This window comes from Pelobates fuscus, chromosome 7 (genome assembly GCF_036172605.1).
Source record: "Pelobates fuscus isolate aPelFus1 chromosome 7, aPelFus1.pri, whole genome shotgun sequence".
Lineage (NCBI taxonomy): Eukaryota > Metazoa > Chordata > Amphibia > Anura > Pelobatidae > Pelobates > Pelobates fuscus.
The window spans coordinates 209,367,001-209,392,147 of NC_086323.1; the positions used below are offsets into that span (position 1 = coordinate 209,367,001).

The 25,147-nt window shown below is 46.0% G+C and overlaps 1 protein-coding gene across 3 annotated transcripts in view; it reads left to right on the plus strand.

The window, feature by feature from the left end:
- The first annotated feature begins 266 nt into the window (after positions 1 to 266).
- The window catches only part of DDR2 (discoidin domain receptor tyrosine kinase 2), a 288,811-nt gene continuing 263,930 nt past the window's right edge, over positions 267 to 25,147 (plus strand). For all 3 annotated transcript variants that reach the window (XM_063427125.1, XM_063427126.1, XM_063427127.1), the window contains exon 1: positions 267 to 627. In XM_063427125.1, coding sequence (XP_063283195.1) covers positions 615 to 627 — 13 coding nt within the window. In that variant the 5' untranslated portion in view covers positions 267 to 614. The remainder of the gene's footprint in view (positions 628 to 25,147) is intronic.

The window sequence follows — 25,147 nt, forward strand, 5'->3', positions numbered from 1 at the left end:
GTGTTCAGCCCTGTATGTAGCTGTGTGACTCTGTGTTCAACCATGCGTGTAGCTGTGTGACTGTGTTCAGCCCTGTGTGTATCTGTGTGTGTGTGTGTGTGTAGGTTGACTGTGGGTTGTTTTATAAATATCTCTATATTCTATATCATGCATATTTGATGCGAGTTAAAACATGAAATTCTTGATATAAGAGGCCTATTTTCATGTGACTTCCTGAAAAACATTTGTGCAGGGTTTGCAGTTTTGATATATGACTTTTACTGTAAACATGTCTGACAGGGGCCAGTGTGACTGGGAGATCCATTTTCTGCAGTAATTGGAAGCAGATGTGGGACAGGATTCATGCTGGCTTCTCTGACAGACTCGCTTTCCTATGTAGAGAATCCGTGCTGTACCTCCCTTTCCTATTCAGTCCCTTTCTAAGAAGAAATGATCCACAAACTGGCCAATAGCTGCCAGTAAGAATGACAGAAATGAGGAGAGAGACTGACCGTTTACAACTGCACAGCCTCGGGACGTTTAGAACTATGTAACTACATACCGTCTGCGGCAGTCCAGTTACTGAGATGTGGAATCTATAGACGCAGGAACAAAGCAGCGATAACTGGGGTTATATGCGACATAAATGTAAGTGTTAGAATGAGAATTGACTTACTGCGTTTACCTGTTTATTATGCAATAGCAAAAACTGAAGGGTTTATTCGCTAAACAGCAAACCGTAGTTAACGTATAGGGCAATCTTATGGGAAAACAGACTGAAATTTTCAGCCTTGTCTAAAGTCACAGCTTGGCTGGTAAATTACATTCTTAGTGAATGCAATTAATAGGAACACTTAATGAGTTCTTAACCCCTTCCACCCACCCCCGCCAGTCCCCCCTCCCGCCTCCCTCATACTGTCCAATCCGGCACGACTGGCGTGAGCCTCACAATTTAATGACCAATCTGGCGTTACTAGCGTGAGCCTCACAATTTAATGACCAATCTGGCGTGACGGGCACAAGTCTCACAATTTAAAGACCAATCCGGTGTGACTGGTGTGAGACTCACAATTTAATGACCAAACTGGCATGAGAGAATGAGCCTCACAATTTAATGACCAAACTGGCGTGACGGGTATGAGCCTCACAATTTAATGACCAATCTGGCGTTACTAGCGTGAGCCTCACAATTTAATGACCAATCCTGCGTGACGTTTATGAGCCTCACAATTTAATGACCAATCCGGTGTGACTGGCGTGAGCCTCACAATTTAATGACCAATTCGGCGTGACTGGCGTGAGCCTCACAATTTAATGACCAATCCGGTGTAACGGGCCCAAGTCTCACAATTTAAAGACCAATCCAGTGTGACTGGCGTGAGACTCACAATTTAGTGACTAATCCGTGGTGATGGGCATGAGCCTCACAATTTAATGACCAAACTGGCATTAAATGAGCCTCACAATTTAATGACCAAACTGGCGTGAGAGTATGGGCCTCACAATTTAATGACCAAACTGGCATGACAGTATGAGTCTCACAATTTAAAGACCAATCCGTGGTGATGGGCATGAGCCTCACAATTTAGTGACCAAACTGGCATGAGAAAATGAGCCTCACAATTTAATGACCAAACTGGCATGAGAGAATGAGCCTCACAATTTAATGACCAAACTGGCGTGAGGGTATGAACCTCACAATTTAATGACCAAACTGGCATGAGAGTATGAGCCTCACAATTTAATGACCAATCCGGTGTGACGGGCACATGTCTCACAATTTAATGACCAATACGGCGTGAGGGTATGAGTCTCACAATTTAAATATTTACTCTCCTACTGCGACTGGCAAATCCTGACTTGAAGTGGTGTTGCCGGCTCCTCTTGCAGATGTGGTGATTAACGTAGAAGACTTGGTGTCACGGTAAGACGCCTGATTGACTTTACAATACTGATGACATTTATTAATTAGAATTCATTTATTTATCTGTAAATCATGTCTCAAGCACATCTCTAAATGTTTAGGATTCTCTGAAAACTGAAACAATGGCTTCTTTAGCCTAACATTGGCTGATTCTGCCGAATCTAGCGAGCAATTACTTTTCTTAAAGTTCAGATTTTGGTATGAATGCATGTAATGTATAAAGAAATGGTTTACAGAGTGGAGTTTGTATAAGATCCATTTATAAGGCAGTATAGCTGCTCGTTCGCCAAGATATACTGTTTCTGGGCTGATAATACTGTTATTAGAATCGTATGTGTGTTTATCCTGTGGACATAGTGAATATGAAATGAAGCATGTATCTGGCAGTGTTAATTTACTAAACAGCAAGGTGACAACAAAAATAGAAATATTAGACTGAAATTGGAGTTTTGGAAAAAAAAACAAATCTAGTTTGGGTCCAGACGCTGGGAGGTGAGATCTGATCAGACGCCAGTCTCAGTTTTCTTTGGAGCTGACTGGCGGATTGCAAAAACGTTGAGAAAATATTCACCATAATCAGCTAAACTCTGTTACCATAGTCTAAATTAATTTCTCCTTTTCAAATTCGAATCCCCTTTTAGTGATTAAACCTTCTGATCTGAAAATATGAGTTTAATGCCAACATGTCCAGCTCCCAGAGCTCCCTCCCAGTCGGTCGCTCTTCCATTTATTCACTATGTACGAAGTGTTTATAAACGCAAGATATGAGATGCCGATTGCCAATTCTCTAAACACAGCCAAGTATCGCAGTATCATTTGTACGACTGAAGTTGTTAAAGTTTAACCATTAATGCACCTTCCTTGCGTGTGCCAAGGACTTCTCTAAACACAGCCAAGTATCGCAGTATCATTTGTACGGCTGAAGTTGTTAAAGTTTAACCATTAATGCACCTTCCTTGCGTGCCAAGGACTTCTCTAAACACAGCCAAGTATCGCAGTATCATTTGTACGACTGAAGTTGTTAAAGTTTAACCATTAATGCACCTTCCTTGTGTGTGCCAAGGACTTCTCTAAACACAGCCAAGTATCGCAGTATCATTTGGACGACTGAAGTTGTTAAAGTTTAACCATTAATGTACCTTCCTTGTGTGCCAAGGACTTCTCTAAACACAGCCAAGTATCGCAGTATCATTTGTACGACTGACGTTGTTAAAGTTTAACCATTAATGCACCTTCCTTGTGTGCCAAGGACTTCTCTAAACACAGCCAAGTATCGCAGTATCATTTGTACGGCTGAAGTTGTTAAAGTTTAACCATTAATGCACCTTCCTTGCGTGTGCCAAGGACTTCTCTAAACACAGCCAAGTATCGCAGTATCATTTGTACGACTGACGTTGTTAAAGTTTAACCATTAATGCACCTTCCTTGCGTGCCAAGGACTTCTCTAAACACAGCCAAGTATCGCAGTATCATTTGTACGACTGAAGTTGTTAAAGTTTAACCATTAATGCACCTTCCTTGCGTGTGCCAAGGACTTCTCTAAACACAGCCAAGTATCGCAGTATCATTTGTACGACTGAAGTTGTTAAAGTTTAACCATTAATGCACCTTCCTTGCGTGCCAAGGACTTCTCTAAACACAGCCAAGTATCGCAGTATCATTTGTACGACTGAAGTTGTTAAAGTTTAACCATTAATGTACCTTCCTTGCGTGTGCCAAGGACTTCTCTAAACACAGCCAAGTATCGCAGTATCATTTGTACGACTGACGTTGTTAAAGTTTAACCATTAATGCACCTTCCTTGCGTGCCAAGGACTTCTCTAAACACAGCCAAGTATCGCAGTATCATTTGTACGACTGAAGTTGTTAAAGTTTAACCATTAATGCACCTTCCTTGCGTGCCAAGGACTTCTCTAAACACAGCCAAGTATCGCAGTATCATTTGTACGACTGAAGTTGTTAAAGTTGAACCATTAATGCACCTTCCTTGTGTGTGCCAAGGACTTCTCTAAACACAGCCAAGTATCGCAGTATCATTTGTACGACTGAAGTTGTTAAAGTTTAACCATTAATGCACCTTCCTTGCGTGCCAAGGACTTCTCTAAACACAGCCAAGTATCGCAGTATCATTTGTACGACTGAAGTTGTTAAAGTTTAACCATTAATGCACCTTCCTTGCGTGTGCCAAGTACATTAAGGAATATATTTAGTCCATGTAACAAAATGAACCAGGGGCGGACTGAGAACCCTCAGGGCCCCCGGGCAAAATAAATCAAGGGCCCCCTTACAGGCCCCACCCATACTCCGCAGCAAGCGCCACCCATGTCCCGCCTCCATGCACCGCCTCCAGCCACACCCTACACAATCTTTAGACACAAGGAACAAAAGTGCAATAATCCCTTCGAGGCCCCAGTAGAGACTACAATTGAGGGCTAATGGGCCATGGAGGGGGGTCTTTCTAGCAGAGGCTATCTCAGTGTCCTTTAGAGAGTGTGTTAGAAAGAATCCCCTCCAGGCCCCATTAGAGACTACAATGGAGTCTAATAGGCTTGGAAGGGGGTCTTTCTAACAGATGCCATCTCAGTGTCCCTGCTGGAAACAGTCGCCTCCAGGCCCCAGTAGAGACTACAATTGAGGGCTAATGGGCCATGGAGGGGGGGAGCATTCTAGCAGAGGCTATCTCAGTGTCCTTTAGAGAGTGTGTTAGAAAGAATTTCCTCCAGGTCCCATTAGAGACTACAATGGACATAGCTCACTGATACCTAGGCCAAGTTAGCTCCTCTTACCTTAATTACTGTTGCTGGCTGGCAGTCTGTGGGCTTGCTGGAAGGCTGTGGGCTTACTGGCTGCGGCTGGCAGGCTGTGGGCTTGCTGGCTACTGCCGGCAGGCTGTGGGCTTGCTGGCTGCGGCTGGCAGGCTGTTGGCTTGCTGGCTGCGGCTGGCAGGCTGTTGGCTTGCTGGCTGTGGCTTGCTGGCTGCGGTTGGCAGGCTGTGGGCTTGCTGGCTGTAAGCCTAACTGGTGGCCTGTGGGCTGGCTGGCTGGCCGGCCTGTGGGCTGGCTGGCTTGCTGGCTACTGGGGCACTTGTAGATTATTTAAAGAAATAATCCATGCACAATAACCACTACTGCTCTGTGTAGTCGTTATGGTGCCAGGAGGGCCCCCCTTTCAGAGTAAGTAGTCAAACCCTTTAAGAACAGTTTGACAACTTACCTGGGGTCTGCTGGGATATGAGGCTGTAGTAGGGTATAGGAGCAGTGGTGCAATGTGTAAGGGGTGCCGTGTGTGTGAAAGGTTCAGTGTGTGTGAGGGGGTGTAGTGTGTGAATGTGAAGGGTGTGTGGGGCAATGTTAGTATGGGGGGCTGTGTGTGTATGGGTGGGCAGTGTATGTGTGTGTGAGGCAATGTGTGTAAATGTGTATGGTGTGTGTGGGTGTATGGGGGGGCAGTGTGTGAATGTGTATGGTGTGGGGGGGCAGTGTGTTTATGGGGCTAGAGTTCACTCTCACCACTGCGACCACCAGGAATCCCTGGTGGTCACAGTGTTGAGAGTGAACTCTAGCCTGTAGCTCCAGGGCTAGTTTACTCTCGCAAGAGCCGTAACGTTGCCGTGGTAACCGCGGCAACGATCTGTGCTCGCGCAAGGACCCAGAGGAGCTGCAGGCTGAGCTCCCGGGTCCTCTCTTCCTCCCTCCCCTGCCGGCTGCCCGCACGGTGCCTGCGGACAGGGGAGGGAGCAATTGCCCTCCTCTTACTCCCCCCCTCTCCCTACCCCCCTCCCCCTCTTCTTACCCCCCTCCCTTTCTCTTCTTACCCCCTCCCTTTCTCTTCTCCCCCCCTCCCTGTCTCTTCTTACCCCCCCTCCCTTTCTCTTCTTACCCCCTCCCTCTCTCTTCTTACCCCCTCCCTTTCTCTTCTTACCCCCCTCCCTTTCTCTTCTTATCCCCCCTCCCTCTTTCTTCTTACCCCTCCTCCCTCTCTGTTCATTCCCCCCCTCTGTTCATTCCCCCTCTCTCTGTTCATTCCCCCTCTCTCTGTTCATTCCCCCCTCTCTGTTAATCCCCCCCTCTCTGTTCATTCCCCCCTCTCTGTTCGTTCATCCCCCCCTCTCTGTTCATTCCCCCCTCTCTGTTCGTTCATTCCCCCCCTTCCTCTGTTCATTCCCCCCCCTCTGTTCATTCTGATCCCCAACCCCCCCCTCCCTCTGTTCATTCCCCCCTCCCTCTGTTCATTCTGATCCCCAACCCCCCCTCCCTCTGTTCATTCCCCCCTCCCTCTGTTCATTCCCCCCCTCCCTCTGTTCATTCCCCCCCCTCCCTCTGTTCATTCCCCCCCCTCCCTCTGTTCATTCCCCCCCTCCCTCTGTTCATTCCCCCCCCTCCCTCTGTTCATTCCCCCCCCTCCCTCTGTTCATTCCCCCCCTCCCTCTGTTCATTCCCCCCCCTCCCTCTGTTCATTCCCCCCCCTCCCTCTGTTCATTCCCCCCCCTCCCTCTGTTCATTCCCCCCCTCCCTCTGTTCATTCCCCCCCCTCCCTCTGTTCATTCCCCCCCCTCCCTCTGTTCATTCCCCCCCCCCTCCCTCTGTTCATTCTGATCCCCAACCCTCTCTCTTTGTTCATCCCCCCCCCCCCCCCCCCGTTCTTACCCACCCCCTCCCCTGTAGCGTGGCCGAGCTGCTGTGTGGTCCGCGTGCCCGGCCGGAGTGATAGGAAGGTGCACCTTCCTGTCAGTCCGGCCGGGTACAGGAAACAGAAACTTCTGTTCCGCGCGGAACAGAAGTTTCTGTTTCCTGTACCCGACCGGACTGACAGGAAGGTGCACACTGAGCACCTTCCTATCACTCCGGCCGGCACCGCGGACCACGCAGAAGCTACAGGGGAGGGGAGGTGAGAAGCTGCAGCCGCCTGAGGCTCTGAAGAGAGCGCTCAGGCGGCTGCAGGATTTAAAGGGGCGGCCGGGCCCCCTGATGGCGGGCCCCCCTCCCGGCCGGGCCCTCGGACCATGTCCGAAGTGCCCGACCGGTCAGTCCGCCCCTGAAATGAACGTTACAAAGAACTGACGTGTACAGGGCAGACATGACTAGCTGCTAGGATAAGTGATTCGAGTATATGGCTTAACGCTCTGTAACAATTAAACTGAACACATACAATTTCCCCACAATATGAATACGAATAAACTCATGTATGTACGTAGTGGGGAATTACGATGAAGCATAAACATAACTAACCCCATTCAACCTCCCCCCAATAACGACAGACAACGTAGTATGGATGAACAGGCCACAGCATTTACTATAACATAAATAAATTACTGTATAACACACCCATAACTCCATATATTAAACTCTTCTTTCTGTAACAAACTTGTTAGAAACAAATAATCATAAATAACATATATACATATACAACTCAACATACAGTGCTATACAGAGAACCCCCCGTCCTTGCCAATAAAGCTACAGTGGCTCCTAAACACCACTGCCTCTCACCTCCCCCCCCCCCCCCCCGTGATAAAAACATATCATTCCAATGCCTGCCATCAGCCGACCTTATCCACGCTCGATGGGCACGAGACCTCAGGCAACCTAAAGTTAAACCTTTTGAAGCAGGGGAGGCTGAGACCTGTAAACATGAGGAACTTATTCCATCCTTAACATAACCAAACTTAATTGGCAAGGACATACCCCCGACTCGCTGTGACTAACTAAACCTACACGGGGTGGGCAGGCGGGAAGCTGTTTACTGCCCCGAATCCCAAGTGGCACTGAGGTAAGACTTTCCCCCCTACTAGCTCACATAGCCCTAACCCCACCCACACACATACACACACTACCAAAGACCCTCCCATGCATCTATCCCCAAACTCCTACATGTGCCCTTGTCCGCTTAGCTGCGCTATCTCCCCAGGGCCTAACTTCCCCGTCCATGCTTTGCATTCAGAGTCTCTGTAATAGAATAGCAATAAACATTGAAGACTGAATTGCTAAATTTGCCAAAAAATAGCCAGGCTGTCACTATAGATTAATCAGATGTTTTTACTTAAATGTTTCAATTCGGTTTCAATACACCACAAATTGATGTTTATGGACCTCTTAAAGGGACACAGCCTGAATAAAATAAAAAAAAATCACTATTTAATAGATGTAGTCCAAATAAAATCTGTTTTTATTTTTTCATGGTGGGAGGGGGTATATCTAAAAACAGTTTGCAGCTTGTCTGCAGCCTTTGCAAGTCCTTCCCTTGTAACCCCACCCAGACTTTCTATGACTGTCCAATCATAGACTTCCCAATCCAGCTCAATGACAAGTCTTGGCAAGGCAGGTGCTCTGGGTAGTTGCTTTCTCTTGAGTTTAGCTCCACTGAGCTAAACAAACCAGGAAGTAACAGGACCAGTTATCTGATTGACAGCCAGGGGGTGTAACCAGGTCCATTTATGAAAGTGACAATTCCTATTAAAATCTGCACTTTTTATAAAAAATAATAAACAAAAGACACAATCTTCACACATAAAGCAATTCAGCAAGCTAAACTACTTTACGGGTCTGGAGTGTCCCTTTAATGCATATGTTAATATTTCTAACTGCGTATTTTAGCCAAAAAAACTTTTTTACCAAGATCATTTACAAAAAACGAACAAAGACAAAAGACGATTTGGGTTTCAGCTATAATTTATTTTATTAAATTCAAATATATTTATTCAATTCAGTTCCAGTATCTGGATTTGCACACTTGTTTCTGGACAGTAGCAGAGTTAATAACTAAAATGAGAATTCAGAGTGAATTCAAAGAGAATTTCAAATATAGGGTCAAAGTAGCCAAAGTGGAGAGAGTCTTGAATTCAGCAGCTTTAGTGAATAGACCTGTAAACGTCTGGTGGGAATGGAGACATGGCTATTTACCAATAGTAGTTCACTTGTTCCTGGAGAAATTCAATTATATCAGTTCGTTATCGCTTGAGATTTGCTTTTTAGAAATCAACAAACATAAAGAGCCAGTCAGAGCAAATTTAAAGGAAAAAAAGCTAATGCAAAATGTTTGTGTTTTTCAATGTACACCTTATAATGATATGGAGATTAGGGTGGGCACTCTCTTCTACCCTACAACAGACAGAGGGTCTCATTCTTCTGCGACTACACTGTGTAGTGGGTGTATCATATAGTATATCGTCTTCCAAACTGTTTAGGCGCCCTTAATATTTCAATATTATTCCAAGGCGCCCCAAGTCAAAACAAAATTCTAAGTTGTATATCTGTACAGCGCTGTGACATATTGTGGTTCTTTAGTATATAATGTACAGTGTTTTAATTGTGTTTGATAGAAGGTGTGCTTGTATATAATGTTAGTGTTTTGATACAGGGGTGTGTTTGTATGTAATGTTTGAGTTTGATTGCAGTGGTGTGTTTGAATATAATGTTCACTTTTGAATGCGGATGTACATTTGTGTGTATATTGGTGTTGTAGGGAAGGGGTGTGTTTGTATATCATTTTGAAGTTTGAATGCAGGAGTGTGTTTGTATATTGTGTTAGTGTTTGATTGCTTGGATATATGCACATACACTATCACAAACATACATACATACATACAGATATGCATACACATTAACACACAAATACATATACATACACCAACACATACACAAAAATTCACAGACACTGACACAAACAAACAGATATATACACACATCAACACTGACACATACACACACCTTAACAAATGCATACACCGACATATACACACATAAATACACACTCTGACACACACAAACACTGACATATGCACACACCATGACACACAGACACACACACTGACATATACAAACACAGAAGCACACTGACATTGTAACAGATCCCCTATACTCTAGCTGAGTATATCCGTGCCGAATCTCCCGAAATCCAAGTGTATCAGAAGGTGTAGTGAATTATAGCTCCCAATCCCCCAAACATAGAAACATAGAAACATAGAATGTGACGGCAGATAAGAACCAATCGGCCCATATAGTCTGCCCAATTTTCTAAATACTTTCGTTAGTCCCTGGCCTTATCTTATAGTTAGGATAGCCTTATGCCTATCCCACGCATGCTTAAACTCCTTTACTGTGTTAACCTCTACCACTTCAGCTGGAAGGCTATTCCATGCATCCACTACCCTCTCAGTAAAGTAATACTTCCTGATATTATTTTTAAACCTTTGTCCTTCTAATTTAAGACTATGTCCTCTTGTTGTGGTAGTTTTTCTTCTTTTAAATATAGTCTCCTCCTTTACTGTGTTGATTCCATTTATGTATTTAAATGTTTCTATCATATCCCCCCTGTCTCGTCTTTCCTCCAAGCTATACATGTTAAGATCCTTTAACCTTTCCAGGTAAGTTTTATCCTGCAGTCCATGAACCAGTTTAGTAGCCCTTCTCTGAACTCTCTCTAAGGTATCAATATCCTTCTGAAGATACGGTCTCCAGTACTGCGTACAATACTCCAAGTGAGGTCTCACCAGTGTTCTGTACAATGGCATGAGCACTTCCCTCTTTCTACTGCTAATACCTCTCCCTATACAACCTAATACCTCTCCCTATACAATTCTGCTAGCATTTTCTGCTGCTCTATTACATTGTCTGCCTACCTTTAAGATATCAGAAATAATCACCCCTAAATCCCTTTCCTCAGATGTTGAGGTTAGGACTCTATCAAATATTCTGTACTCTGCCCTTGGGTTTTTACGTCCAAGATGCATTATCTTGCACTTATCCACATTAAATGCCAGTTGCCACAACTCTGACCATTTTTCTAGTTTACCTAAATGTGGCGAAACCGACCTCGCCACGTGTCCTTGGAGGGGGCTGATTGCCCGCCTCTTGCCTTTGGACTATGGACCAGACTTTATGGTAATGTGATACCCCAGATAGCCATACCATGGAGCCTATTCATATAATGAAAGACTATGGGAAAGACTTTAGCTCCATGGCAATTGTACTGTGTGAGTAGGATCTGCGCGCTATTCGGTAGTTTTGTGCGTGCAGATCCCAGCTATCTGGGGATAGGTGAAATGTCTGTGTGTTATGTGTAAATGTGACTTTATGTATTTTAAAGTGTTTTATGTTGTTTTGCAACCATGTTGTTAATGGAGTCTGCCTTTAGTCCTGGGTAATTGGATTACTTCTCCAATTAACTCCAGGGCAGAAGGGAGGAAACCAGGGTGCATTGTGGGGATGTTTTTCTGCCAGCTAGAAAGGAACAAAAGATACTTTTAGTAACTTTTGAACCCCTGCTCGGATTCATGCCATTTTTTAATATGTTGTTCCCCTGAATGGATTGATTGTGGATATGTATTTTTATGTGAATGTGATGTATGGTTTTAAAGTTATGAAAGTTGTGTAAAAGTATATTTTACACTGTATGCATAATGGGATTATGTGTCACACTAAGGGGAGGGGATGTGTGGGAGGTAACATCTATGTCATTGGTTCTTTTATGCCTCCCCCTGGGTGTGGCCTGTATGTGTGAGTTGGAAATAAAAGCCAGGCTGGATGAGCCAGTCCAGAGTTCCTGTTTTACCCTCAAAGTGATGTGTCGTCTCATTATTGGGGGAAGGATTTATTGTATGCTGTTCCAGTTGACTGCTAGGGGTACAAGCCTATTCGTATGGTTCCTATTCAATGGTCTACAGCATTCATACGCTTGGGAGAATTTAAAGGTTTCTTGGATTCGGTGATTATGGTGTCTGCCAGAGTGCTTGGAGTCCTCAGGAAGCACTAGGAGCATCCATTAACGGAGGTACCAAGTCGGGGTGCCAGGCGATCCGTTACATTGGTGGCAAGCGGTGGGATGGCGTCCTAGTGCGAGGTAAAGCAGCTCAGAGACACTGTTTGGATTTACAAATTGAGGGCAACGCTAGCACTCGTGCAGCGCCCCTGGGAGCAGACTAGTATGGAAGGTTCTGGCTCTGGAGATGATTGGCTGGCCGAGGTGAGGCAGCGAGTGGCCGAGTATGGGGATGATATACCCATGGAGACACGCCGAGTGATCTGGAACCAGGTCATGGCCGAGCGAAACACAAGGCTGGACCGAGAATTCCGGTTGGCGAAAGAGAGGAAGTATGCTCAGCAGCAGGAGCGTTACAGCAGCCGAGTAGAGGCTGCATCCGAGGAGGTTAGCCGTCTTTCCCTGAGGCGGCGGGAGGAACCCAAAGTGGGGGTCCTCATAGACTGGTCCTGTGAGGAACCACAACAGGCAGGTAGAGATGGGACCAAGGTCTCTCCACCGGGATGCTGGGCAGCCGGCCCAGATCCCCAGCAGCAGCCAGAGTTGCCAGGTGGGGAAGCAGGTGGCCCTTACTCACAAATGTTGAGGGGCCTCACGGATTGGTCCTGGGAAGACCCACAGATGGCAGGTGGAGATGGGACTGCGGTCTCTCTACCGGCCCTACAGGGATGCTGGGCAGTCGGCCCAGATCCCCAGCGGCAGTGTGCGTTACAGGGAGCTGAAGGTGCCGTTCTTGCTCCTCAGCGGCAGTCTACGGTGCAGGGAGAGGAGCCTGTTATCCCCTCTCCCCAGCGGTTGAAGGTGTGTAAGGGAGAGGAGTTTGTTATTCCCTCTCCCCAGCGGCAGCACAGCTCACCAAGGGGAGAAAGTAAGCCCCCCACCAGCGCAGATGGGACCGTGGTCTCTGCGCCCTGCCTACAGGGAGTACAGAGGGTCAGCCCTGCTCCCCAGCGGCTGAAAGTGTGTAAGGGAGAGGAGTTTGTTACCCCCTCTCCCCAGCGGCAGCTTAGCACACCAAGGGGAGACAGTAAGCCCCACACCAGCGCAGATGGGACCGTGGTCTCTGCGCCCAAGTTACAGGGAGCTGAAGGGGCCGTCCTCCCTCCCCAGCGGCAGTGTGATTTGTTGGGAATTGGCAGCCCAGTCTCCATTCCCCAGCGGCAGAGTATCCAGCAGGGAATGGAGAGCCCAGCCCCCTTTCCCCCTCAGCAGGACTCTGTGCTGGGAGGAGAGACAGTCGGTCTCCCTCCACAGAGACGGGAAGTATGTATGGGAGAGGATATTGTTACCACCTCTCCCCAGCGGCGGATCATTAATGTACAGGGAATAGAGAGCCCAGTCTCCATTCCCCAGCGGCAGAGTGTTCTAATGGGAGAGGAGCTGGTTACCACCTCTCCCCAGCGGCAGCTTAATGTACCAGGGGGAGACTGTAAGCCCCACACCTGTGCAGATGGGACAGTGGTCTCTGCACTTCCAGCACAGGGGGTAGGGACGGTCGGTCCTGCCCCCCCACGACAGGGCTGTTTAGCCAAAGGGGAGACAGTCTGTCTCCAGCAGCAGAGCTGTGTACCCAGAGGGGAGACGGTCGGTCTCCCCCTCCCACAACCAGGCTCCAATCAGGCTACTTCAGTGGTAGCGCTGGCACCAGGGCAGAGTACCGCTGGTCTCTGCCCACTCAGCAACCCACCAAGGCAGACTACCAGTCCCCCACACAGCCGTGGTGAGGCACCTGGACCTGGACAAAGTTCTCCTCTACCCAGGTGTAGTAACCAGTTATTGTGGGTGGGAGGTACTGCTGTTTGTGCTTCATGGGTGGGTTGCTGGACTAACCAGGGCACTGACCGGCAGGAGGTCAGATACCCTGTTAGTCTGGGGGGTAAAGGGGAGAAGTGTGGCGAAACCGACCTCGCCACGTGTCCTTGGAGGGGGCTGATTGCCCGCCTCTTGCCTTTGGACTATGGACCAGACTTTATGGGAATGTGATACCCCAGATAGCCATACCATGGAGCCTATTCATATAATGAAAGACTATGGGAAAGACTTTAGCTCCATGGCAATTGTACTGTGTGAGTAGGATCTGCGCGCTATTCGGTAGTTTTGTGCGTGCAGATCCCAGCTATCTGGGGATAGGTGAAATGTCTGTGTGTTATGTGTAAATGTGACTTTATGTATTTTAAAGTGTTTTATGTTGTTTTGCAACCATGTGGTTAATGGAGTCTGCCTTTAGTCCTGGGTAATTGGATTACTTCTCCAATTAACTCCAGGGCAGAAGGGAGGAAACCAGGGTGCATTGTGGGGATGTTTTTCTGCCAGCTAGAAAGGAACAAAAGATACTTTTAGTAACTTTTGAACCCCTGGTCGGATTCATGCCATTTTTTAATATGTTGTTCCCCTGAATGGATTGATTGTGGATATGTATTTTTATGTGAATGTGATGTATGGTTTTAAAGTTATGAAAGTTGTGTAAAAGTATATTTTACACTGTATGCATAATGGGATTATGTGTCACACTAAGGGGAGGGGATGTGTGGGAGGTAACATCTATGTCATTGGTTCTTTTATGCCTCCCCCTGGGTGTGGCCTGTATGTGTGAGTTGGAAATAAAAGCCAGGCTGGATGAGCCAGTCCAGAGTTCCTGTTTTACCCTCAAAGTGATGTGTCGTCTCATTATTGGGGGAAGGATTTATTGTATGCTGTTCCAGTTGACTGCTAGGGGTACAAGCCTATTCGTATGGTTCCTATTCAATGGTCTACAGCATTCATACGCTTGGGAGAATTTAAAGGTTTCTTGGATTCGGTGATTATGGTGTCTGCCAGAGTGCTTGGAGTCCTCAGGAAGCACTAGGAGCATCCATTAACGGAGGTACCAAGTCGGGGTGCCAGGCGATCCGTTACACTAAATCATTAGCCATTTGGCTTATCCCTCCTGGAACATAAACCCTGTTGCATATCTTAGTATCATCAGCAAAAAGACATACCTTACCATCAAGACCTTCTGCAATATCACTAATAAAAATATTAAAGAGAATGGGTCCAAGTACAGATCCCTGAGGTACCCCACTGGTGACAAGCTCAAGCTTCGAATATACTCCATTGACTACAACCCTCTGTTGCCTGTCTCTCAGCCACTGCCTTACCCATTCAACAATATTGGAATCCAAACTTAAAGATTGTAGTTTATTGATAAGCCTTCTATGTGCAACAGTGTCAAAAGCCTTACTGAAATCTAGGTAAGCAATGTCTACTGCACCACCCTGATCTATAATTTTAGTTACCCAATCAAAAAAATCAATAAGATTAGTTTGGCATGATCTCCCTGAAGTAAACCAATGTTTTCTCTGATCTTGAAATCCATGTGTTTTTAGATGTTCAACAATCCTATCCTTTAACATGGTTTCCATCACTTTCCCCACTACTGAAGTAAGGCTTACTGGCCTATAGTTGCCCGACTCCTCCCTGTTACCTTTCTTGTGAATGGGCACAACATTCGCCAACTTCCAATCTTCTGGGACTACTCCTGTTATCAATGATTGGCTAAATAAATCTATTAATGGTTTTGCTAGTACACCACTAAGCTCTTTTAACCCCTTAAGGACACATGACATGTGTGACATGTCATGATTCCCTTTTATTCCAGAAGTTTGGTCCTTAAGGGGTTAATAGCTTTGGGTGTATTCCATCAGGTCCCATTGACTTATTTGTCTTTACTTTTGAGAGATGAAATAGAACCTCTTTGTAACGGATCACCTGGCACCCCGACTGGGTACCTCTGTTGAAGGATGCTCCTAGCACTTCCTGAGGCTTCCAAGCACTGCAGCAGACACCATAACCACCGTAGACTCCTCCAGAGAGCAAAACAGGAACCAGCTATTCCAAGAGCTTAACAGTGATGTAGCAAGGGAATATGACAAGCATAGCAATCCCTTGTAGCAGATTCCCCCAATAAGAGTTGACACTTCAAATTGAGGGTGAAGAAGAACTGACTGTGCTGGCACACCCAGCCTGGTTTTTATTACGGTCTTGCACATACAGAGCACACCCACAGGGAGGTACAAAGTATGTACCACAGGGAACAACATATGTAAAAATCAGCCCATTCGGATAAAGGGTTCGGGAGTTATGGGACTGTAACGGACCGTTTCACTCACAAGAGGATAAAAATCGTTTAGTCGATAATCCACTTTTCCATAGACCAGCAGCTACTGCAATCACCAATATCCCGAACTCCAAACTGTACAAATTCACCAACTCCCGAACTGGAAACACACGAACCCTGGAATCAGCCGAACAGGAAAAGCATACAATCCGCTTACACTCCTGGCAGTCAGCATACAATCAATTCCCCCAATAATGAGACAACACTTCGTTTTGAGGGTCAAGCAGAATCTGAGGTGCTGGCACACCCAGCCTGGTTTTTAGTACAGTTGTTGCAAATACAGGTCTGCCCACAGGGATGTATAAAACAACCAATCACATCACAGTTACATCCCACATATTCCCTCCCCTTATCCTGAGAGGAAACTCAATTACACATACAGTTAAAACATACTTTCTATCCAACTTTCATAACTCTAAAACCATACATCACATTCACATAAAAATTACATATTCAATCAATCCATTCAGGGGAACAACATATTAAAAAATGGCATGAATCAGACCAGGGGTTCAAAAGTTAGTAAAATATCTTTTGGGCCCTGGCTGGCACATGGCTATCTGGCTCAGACCGGTTTTACAGAGCCCTCTCTCCTGGAGACAATGGAGAAGTAATCCAATTACCTCCCAGGACAGAGACAAGACTCCATTATGCACATGGGGACACAAAGACAGTAAAACACTTTAAAATACATAAAGTCACCTTTTACACATAACACACAGCCATTTCACATATCCCCAGATAGCTGGGATCTGAGCGTACAAAACTACCGAATAGCGCTCAGATCCTATTCACACAGTTCAATTGCCATGGAGCTAAAGTCTTTCCCATAGTCTTTCATTATATGAATGGGCTCCATGGCATAGCTATCTGGAGTATCACCGCTCACACAGGGCAAGTACCGAATGACCCCACTGTATTTAAAGGGCCAGAATGAGTGACATGCACTCTGTTAGGGCCGAATACGTTTTTTAAAGGGCCCAATCTCCCAGGGCCATAGTCCAAAGGCAGCAGGCGGGCAACCAGGCTTCTCCAGTTCATAGTGGCGAGGTTGGTTTCGCCACAGGGACTTTGAAGTTTTGACCGACCGCACAGGCAAAATAGCCAAAAACAGTTCCATAAGTTTTGGCCTTGCGGTCGGTCTAGGTTTGTGTAATAAAAGTCCCGAACAGCTTGCCATCCATGGATATGCTGAAGTTCGTATGAATCCCCATAGTTAACTTAGTCTTTCTACCGAACGGCGGGCTGTTCGCTAGTTTTGGCACAAATTCCCGTTGTTATGGAGGTCTCAGCTGTGTTTGCCTACTCGAGTGTCCGATTTTAGTTCCAGACACTCAACGGCAAAACATGGGAATTAAGATGGCCGCGAACACATGTCGAAGTCCCGAAATGGCGGCCACTTTGACGACTTCGGCACTTCGACGACTTTGGCACTTCGATCGCATTCGAAGTGCCAATTTAAAAGTACAAACACTGCTCCAGGGTATTTAAAGGGCCAGGGACAGCATGAAAATCCATTATGCCCAAATGTAGTTCTTTAAAGGGTCCCATCTTCCCGGGACCATAATCACTGGGCAGGAGGCGAGCTAGCAGTCCCCTCCAGTAAACTGGGGCAGACTCTGGTGCAGGGTCCAGTCTGCTACACTCTTCCTCTGTAAACTCACGTGTAATAAATTACTCATTTATCCTTTTTCTTAACTGAGGTCCCGCTCCTTCATTTTCATCGGTAAATACCGAACAAAAATATTTATTGAGGCAGTCAGCTAGACCTTTATCCTCTTCTATATACCTTCCTTCTTTTTTTTTTTTTTTTTTTTTTAAATTCTTTATTTTTGGTGCAGGTTTGCAGGTTAGTACACACATTGTTTTAAAGACTTTTGAAACATATGGTACATTTAAGTCAGGACATAAGTAGACATTGTGCATATAATCAGACAACGTGGTATGTTGCACTTTTTGTATGTTTTGGTGGTCTGTCATGTTGTATCGACATGGGTGCTATGTGGGTATGATCCCCCACTATGCATGCAATCAAGTGGATGACGTGCCGTTGAGGTGTATGTGTGTTGAGGCTCCATGTGGTGATGTAGGGGGGTTGGTAGTCGGGAGTCTGGTGGAGTTGGTCCATGGGCTGGTTGCTATTGAGTCTTCATTGTCTATGTAAGTCCCTTCAGTGCTCAGTCAGTCCCTCTCTGGCGTGTCGGGTGGTACAGGGGGGGGGGGGGGGAGTTTCCTAAGCGTTGTGTGCGCGTCGTGTGTGTGTGTCCTTGGGGATGTCGGCTGTATTAGGCGCCTATGTGAGTGTATTTGGATGTCAAAAGTGGAGTATAATATGTGGAACTCAAAACGTGAAACATTAAACATTGAGTAGCTTTAAGCTAATAGAGTTCTCAAGAATGCCCCTTCTGCTTGGGCTATTAGGGTACGCTGTTCTATTCAGGTTTTTGGTCCCCCAGTTCTCCGGTGTTCAGTGATGGATGTGTCTGAGTCAGTGTCCATGAGGTGCTGCATGTCCAGTGGTCCTTGGGCTGGGCTCTGCTGCGGGTGTATGTCCAGGGCTGTTAGGAGCGCAGGAGTGTCCGCTGGGTCTGTGGCTTTGTAATATTTCTCTCCCTTGGTGATCCATATAGTTTGCGGCGTCGCCCATCTGTATGTTAGGCCTGCCTTCTGCAGAGCTTGTGTGAGAGGTTGCATGGCTTTGCGCCACTGTAGTGTGGCTCTACTAAGATCTTGAAAAAAGGCTATTTTACAGTTCTCAAAGCCGTATGGTGACTTTCCTTTCATCGCTGCTAGCAAGGCTAATTTGTTGGACATCGTTTGGCACCTGAGTATAATGTCTCTCGGCGCGGTTGCAGGAGCTTTAGGGGATTTCGCAATTCGGTATGCTCCATCAAAGGAGAAGTATTTAGCCTCTTTGGCTGGGAGTAGTGATGCCACTAACCTTCTGATGAAGTGCGGTAGCTCTTCCAGGGGTACGTTTTCAGTTATTCCCCTTAGCTTTATGTTCTTCCTCCTGCTCCTGTCATCAAGCAGTAACAAGTGTCTGCTAGTTTCTGCTTGTTGAGTCTGTATGTGTTGCACCCTGTCGTTCAACTCTTTAAGTCCTTTTTGCAGGTCTGTCACGTTGTGCTCAGTGGCCTGTGTGCGGCCCTGGACTGACCGTACCTCCATTTTGAGGGCCTCCAGATCTGCCTCCCACATCCGTCTGAGGTTATTTTGGAGACCGGTTAACATTTCTTGCAGCTCCCGTTTGGACGCCGGTGAGTCCGCACTATCCGGGCTAGGAGGGCCCTTGTCCGACATATTAGGGCCTTTCTGTGTGGTTTTGCTGACTATCCGTACCGGTGAGAGGGAGTGCTCCCGGGCAGGTGAGGGCTCCCGTAATGATGGGGTTTTTGCTGGTGCCGGTTGCTGGAGCATGTAGCCGATGTCGTGTTGTGGCTTGGCTGCGGGCGCAGTTTGTCTTTGGGATTTTCTCCCCATGCCGCCCGTAAGCAGGTCTAGGTAGTCGGGATCGGAGTCGTCCCAGTCTAGGTCTAGTGGGCCTCCGAAGACTGCTGGAGTGTGCCGGATGGCGCGGTAGGCCTTGGTGCCGCGGGTCTGGATTTTCTTGCCCGGGGTGTGAAAAAAAGGCATCGGCGGACTCAGGGTGGCGTGCTGTGGCTATGTTTGACACTCTTTTGTCGAGTTTCCCCAGGATGGTGGAGATATTAGCTGGATTTTATGATTCAGCGCACGGAGCTCAGAAAATGGCGTCTAGTCGGTTGTGCTGTCAGGCTCCGCCCCCCCTTCTTTTGTTTTTAATCTAACTAATCCTTGTTTTACTTTTCTTTTCTCATTTATGTATCTAAAAAAAGTTTTGTCCCCATTTTTTACTGACTGTGCTATTTTCTCTTCTGTGTGTGAGTTGGAAGCTCTTATAACTTGCTTAGCCTCTTTCTGCCTAATCTTATAGATCATTCTGTCTTCCTCACTCTATTTTTTTTTATAATTACTAAATGCTAACTTTTAGTTTTTTACTATTTTGGCCACATCTGCGGAGTACCACAGTGGTTTCTTGAATTTTTTTGCTTTTACTGACAAGCCTAATGCAATTTTCTGTTGCCTTCAGTAGTGCAACTTTTAAATAATCCCATTTCTCTTGGACTCCATTTAAATTGATCCAGTCTGATAATGGCTCCTTTACACATATTCTAATTTTAGAAAAGTCTGTTTTTCTAAAGTCTAAAACTTTTGTTTTTGTGTGGTGTGACTCAGTCACTGTTATTATATTAAACCACACTGACTGATGATCACTGGATCCTAAACTTTCACCTACAGTAATATCGGATACCAAATCTCCATTTGTTAACACTAAATCTAGTATGGCCTCTTTACAAGTTGGCTCCTCAACGACTTGTTTTAGAGACAATCCCAGTAGTTAGTTTAGAATATGTGTGCTCCTGGCACAAGTAGCTATTTTTGTTTTCCAATTCACATCAGGAAGATTAAAGTCACCCATGATGATAACTTCCCCCTTCATTGTCACATGAGCCAAGACTTCATGAAGGGGTAAAACGATCCGTTTAATCGGGGCCACAGCTTGTCCTTTTATGCAAGTCCTCCAGCAAGATATACTCCCATATGGACCTTGTGGAGGACTGGAACACAATTACAGTAACGAATCCACATACAGTTACAATGTAAAACACTCCCACATAAACAGTAAAATCCCTCCTCTCTATCCTGGAGATAATTGGGTTAAGTGGCCGTAGTAATCTTAATTATCTCCAGGTAGAGATAATATTTCCAAGGTATAACTTTTACAAAACACATTAAAATACATAACTAATCTTTCACATAACTGAACCTCCATATGCGACATATCCCCAGATAGCCATGGGGTTAAAAGATTTCACCGACCGTTCAAAATAAGTCTGTCCAGCATTAGTTTGTGGGTTTTCATGAACAGAAAGTAGGGAAATCAATGAAAAGGTGAATGACTCTCCTGGCTCAGTGTATGTTAATGGTTCGGTAGTGTTCTGTCGAACAAAGTGTCGAACAGGGTTCTCCTAACTTGTCGCAGCTAGAAACAGGCGTTTGGGAGTTTTGACTGGGGTTGCGGGTCGTCGAGTAGCCACTTTAGAGTTCCATGCACTCGACGACCAAGTTATGCTGCTATCATTCATGCGACAAGATGGCCGACGTTTTCTCCACCATGTGGCGTTTGGCTATACGAACGGCAGTCACACAAAGAGAACACTGTGTTCTTGTGGTTTGTTTCAAGTTAACATCCAGGAGGGTGGTCGTTGTTCAGTGAATTGGTCGGTAAACAAAATAAAAGGTGAATAGAGCCAAATGCTCAAACAGCATACTAAAAAGGGACATTGGTGCATACAAAACAGGGGTTTTGTCACAGACATATTGTGGCAGAACCAACCTTGCCACTGTGAACTGGAGAAGCCTGGTTGCTAGCCTCCTGCCCTGCGACTATGGCCCTGTGGTGTATTAACCCTGTAAGAAGGGTATTTGGGCACAATGGATGTTTGTATGCTGTTCCTGGCCCTTTAAATACTGTGGAGCAGTATTACAACTTTCAAACTGGCACTTCGGATGCAGTCGAAGTGCCGAAGTCGTCGAAGTGGCCGCCATTACAGTCGAACACGTGGCGGCGGCCATTTTAATCCAGTCGAACGCGGTGAGCTGTTCCTTCCCCTACCCTTCGACACTGCGGCTGGAGACTAAGTCCCGTTTGAAGATTCGAACACACGTTCGAACGGGACTTTGTCATTTCTGGGTGTAAAATAGACCTCTGGTAGACAATATAACACCATGGAAACACAACCCTGGTTTCACTTCGACACTTCGGCAAAAGTCGACGTGAATTCAACGATTCGAACGCTGCCTTCGGATGGGACTTTGTAACTTTTCAGGGCAGAAATAGACCGACCGCACAGGCTGAATCTGTGGAACTGTTTTGGGCGGTCGGTCATAAAGGATTGCTTGCGTTCGGTCATAAAGGACTTCCAGCTAACTATTTAACCCCTGGATGGAATTAGCTGAATTTTGGATATGTTTGTAAGTACAGTATGCTGATTATTAATATGTGTTTTTATGAAGATTGAATGTATCGTTTTCGAGTTATAAAAATGTATAAAAATGTATAAGTTTTAGCTTGGTGTTAATTGAGTAGATACAGTAAGAAACTCAATTATCTCCCAAGCAGAGGGAAGGGAATATGTGGGATGATTGGTTAATGCTTAATTGCCTGTGGGCGTCTCCCTTGCAGGGGAGCACTTCATAAAAGCAGAGTCCCTGTCATTAAACATGAGAGAGTTCTTCTTGACCCTCAATACGTAGCCTTGTCTCGTTATTGGAGGGAGCTGCTATATCACACTGGGGATTGCTCCCTTGAGCTTTAATCACTTAACTCTTTTAAGAGCTTGTTACTGATACGCTCTCCTGGAGGAGAGGTCTTCCCCTCACGGTCCTGAATGCTGGAGGTTCATTCAGGGTGGAAGGAAGACGGCGCGGCACCAGTTAAGCTACGGTGGTTGTGGAGTCTGCGGTGGTTGTGGTGTCGTCTGCAGTGCTGGGAGTCCTCAGGAAGCGCTAGGAGCATCCGTCAACGGAAGGTGATCCATTACACATATATACACACAAACAAAGATGCACACCCTGACAAACAGATGCAAACACACAGATGCACATCCTGACATACACACACAGTCTGACATTCTTGTAACACATACATGTCATGTTTTTTTATATTTACAACCACCCCCTCTTAGCTTACCTTGTGTCTCCCACACACATTAGGTGCACTGTGTAGGTTAGGTTACAGTTAGTTAAACTGTGTGCATGGGAGTCCGCAGGAATTTTTCCAGGGGGAAACGGAGTGTTAGGAAGTGCGGATTGACGTCAGGCATGGGTGCTACAGATTGGCTAGAGTGGTCAGCATTGGCGCCTGTAGGATTTTTTCCAGGGGGTGGCATAATTGTTATGACATCCATGCTTGGTCCCTTTTTGACATTGTCATGAAAGGGATGGATCATTGTCATTATCACATAAAGCCAGGGTGAATAGCGTTTTCACAACTATGGTGTCAGGAATACATGTTTGTATTCCTGACACTATAGTGTTCCTTTAAGCAAATTAAAGGAACATTCTGGTCACCATAACAACTTCATCTAAATGAAAATGCTATGATGACAGGAAGCCCCTGGGTGCTCTCTTTCCTTTAAGGGGTTAAACTGCTCTCAAATGGTTTAGCCACAACGGCTTCCTCCAGCTCCAGATCTCCAGGTCGCTCAGTGGTATACGGCTTCTGAGTGTCAGGAAGTGCAGATTGACGTCAGGCATGGGTGCTACAGATTGGCTAGAGTGGTCAGTTGACGCTCTAAACCAATCACTAGTTCCTGGTTCATAAAAATGTTTTACTTTACCACTCTAGCCAATCAGCAACACCCCTACGCAGCAGCCTTCTGTGTTTCCTGACACTCAGTAAATAAAAGTGAACACATTAACACTGATATTTTTTTTTACCTGGGAGATGAGAAGGTCAAAAGTTTCCCTGCCAGGCCCAGGTACCAAAGCCTTATGATGTGGTGTCCAGAATAAAGTGGAGGGTTCACTTCCTGCTCCAATCTCCTTTTCTTCTCCTTCATTTGACACAGTCTTCTTTTTCTTCTTTTTCAGTCTTCTCTCCTCCTTGGCTCCTTCTGCTCCGTTACCTTTCTGCTACTTTCTGCTTATTTTGCTCCCCCTTCTGCTCCTTTCACTTTCTGATCTCTTTCTGCTCCTTCTCCTACTTTACCTTTGTGCTCTTTGCAGACCCTTCCTTCTCCTTGCTGACCCTTCCTGCTAATTTCTGCTCCTTCTCCTACTTTACGTTTGTGCTCCTTCTGCTCCTTCCAGCTCATTGCTGACCCTTTCTGCTACTTGATGTCCCTTCCTGCTCATTTCTGTTCCTTCTCCTACTTCACCTCTGTGCTCCTTCTGTCCCTTCCTGCTCCTTCCTGCCCTTTTCAGCTCCTTGCTGACCCTTTCTGCTCCTTCTACTTTACCTTTGTGCTGCTTTACCTTCCAGCTCCTTGCTGACCCTTCCTGCTCCTTGCTGACCCATCCTGCTCCTTGCAGACCCTTCCTGCTCCTTGCAGACCCTTCCTGCTCATGTCTGTTCCTTTGTGCTCCTTCTCCTTCACTTAACTGATCTGTAGGCTGTCTCTGCTGGCTGCATGTGCTGCTTCTCTGCAGTTTCAGTCAGCAGAGAGAAGCAGGGATAAGATGTAGCTTCCTATCCCTGTCTCTCTCCATACACGGTATTGCAGTGTATTTTCAATCTCACATGAAAAATAGCAGAACAAGCTGAAAAATACAGGGGCAAGTTCTCCCCTCCTTCCCCTCCCCCCCCCCCCTCCCCCTGCGGACGCCCATGACTGTGTGGGTTTATATTAATAAAGGGACATTACATGCTCCCACACACATTAGATGCACTGTGTAGGTTAGGTTACAGTTATACTGGGTGGGTCTATATTATTAAAGGGACTCTCCAGGCTCCTACACACGTTAGAAGAACTGTGTAGGCTATGATACAGTTAGTTCACTGTGTAGGTTAGGTTACAGTTAGTTATACTGGGTGGGATTATATTATTATTAGGGACACTCCAGGCTCCCACACACATTAGGTGCACTGTGTAGGTTAGGTTACAGTTATATTGGGTGCATTTATATTATTAAAGGGACACTCCAGGCTCCAACACACATTCGATGCACTGTGTAGGTTAGGTTACAGTTATACTGAGTGGGTTTATATTATTAAAGGGACACTCCAGGCTCCCACACACGTTAGATGCACTGTGTAAGTTAGGTTACAGTTATACTGAGTGGGTTTATATTATTAAAGGGACACTCCAGGCTCCCACACACATTCGGTGCACTGTGTAGGTTAGGTTATAGTTATACTGAGTGGGTTTATATTAAAAAAGGGACACTCCAGGCTCCCACACACGTTAGATGCACTGTGAGATTAGGATATTTTTGGAAGCTGCAGTGGTTATGGTACTTGGAGTGTTAATTCAAAGCCATGGTGTATCTAATAAAATTAGCTCAGTCTGTGTTTTAATGATAGTCCCTGTAACGGACAGTTTCAGCAGACAAGGGGTTAAAATCCGTTTAGGCGATATTCCCCTTTCAGATATAAAGGCAGCTACTGTAGAACACCAAACTCCCAAATTGAATACAAGTGAATGACCCAAACTCCCGAACTGCATACAAGGGAATAAGGTAGCACTCCAAACTCCCAAACCGAAACCTCACGAATAGCTGCTAGCAGACGAACAGGAAAAGCTCCC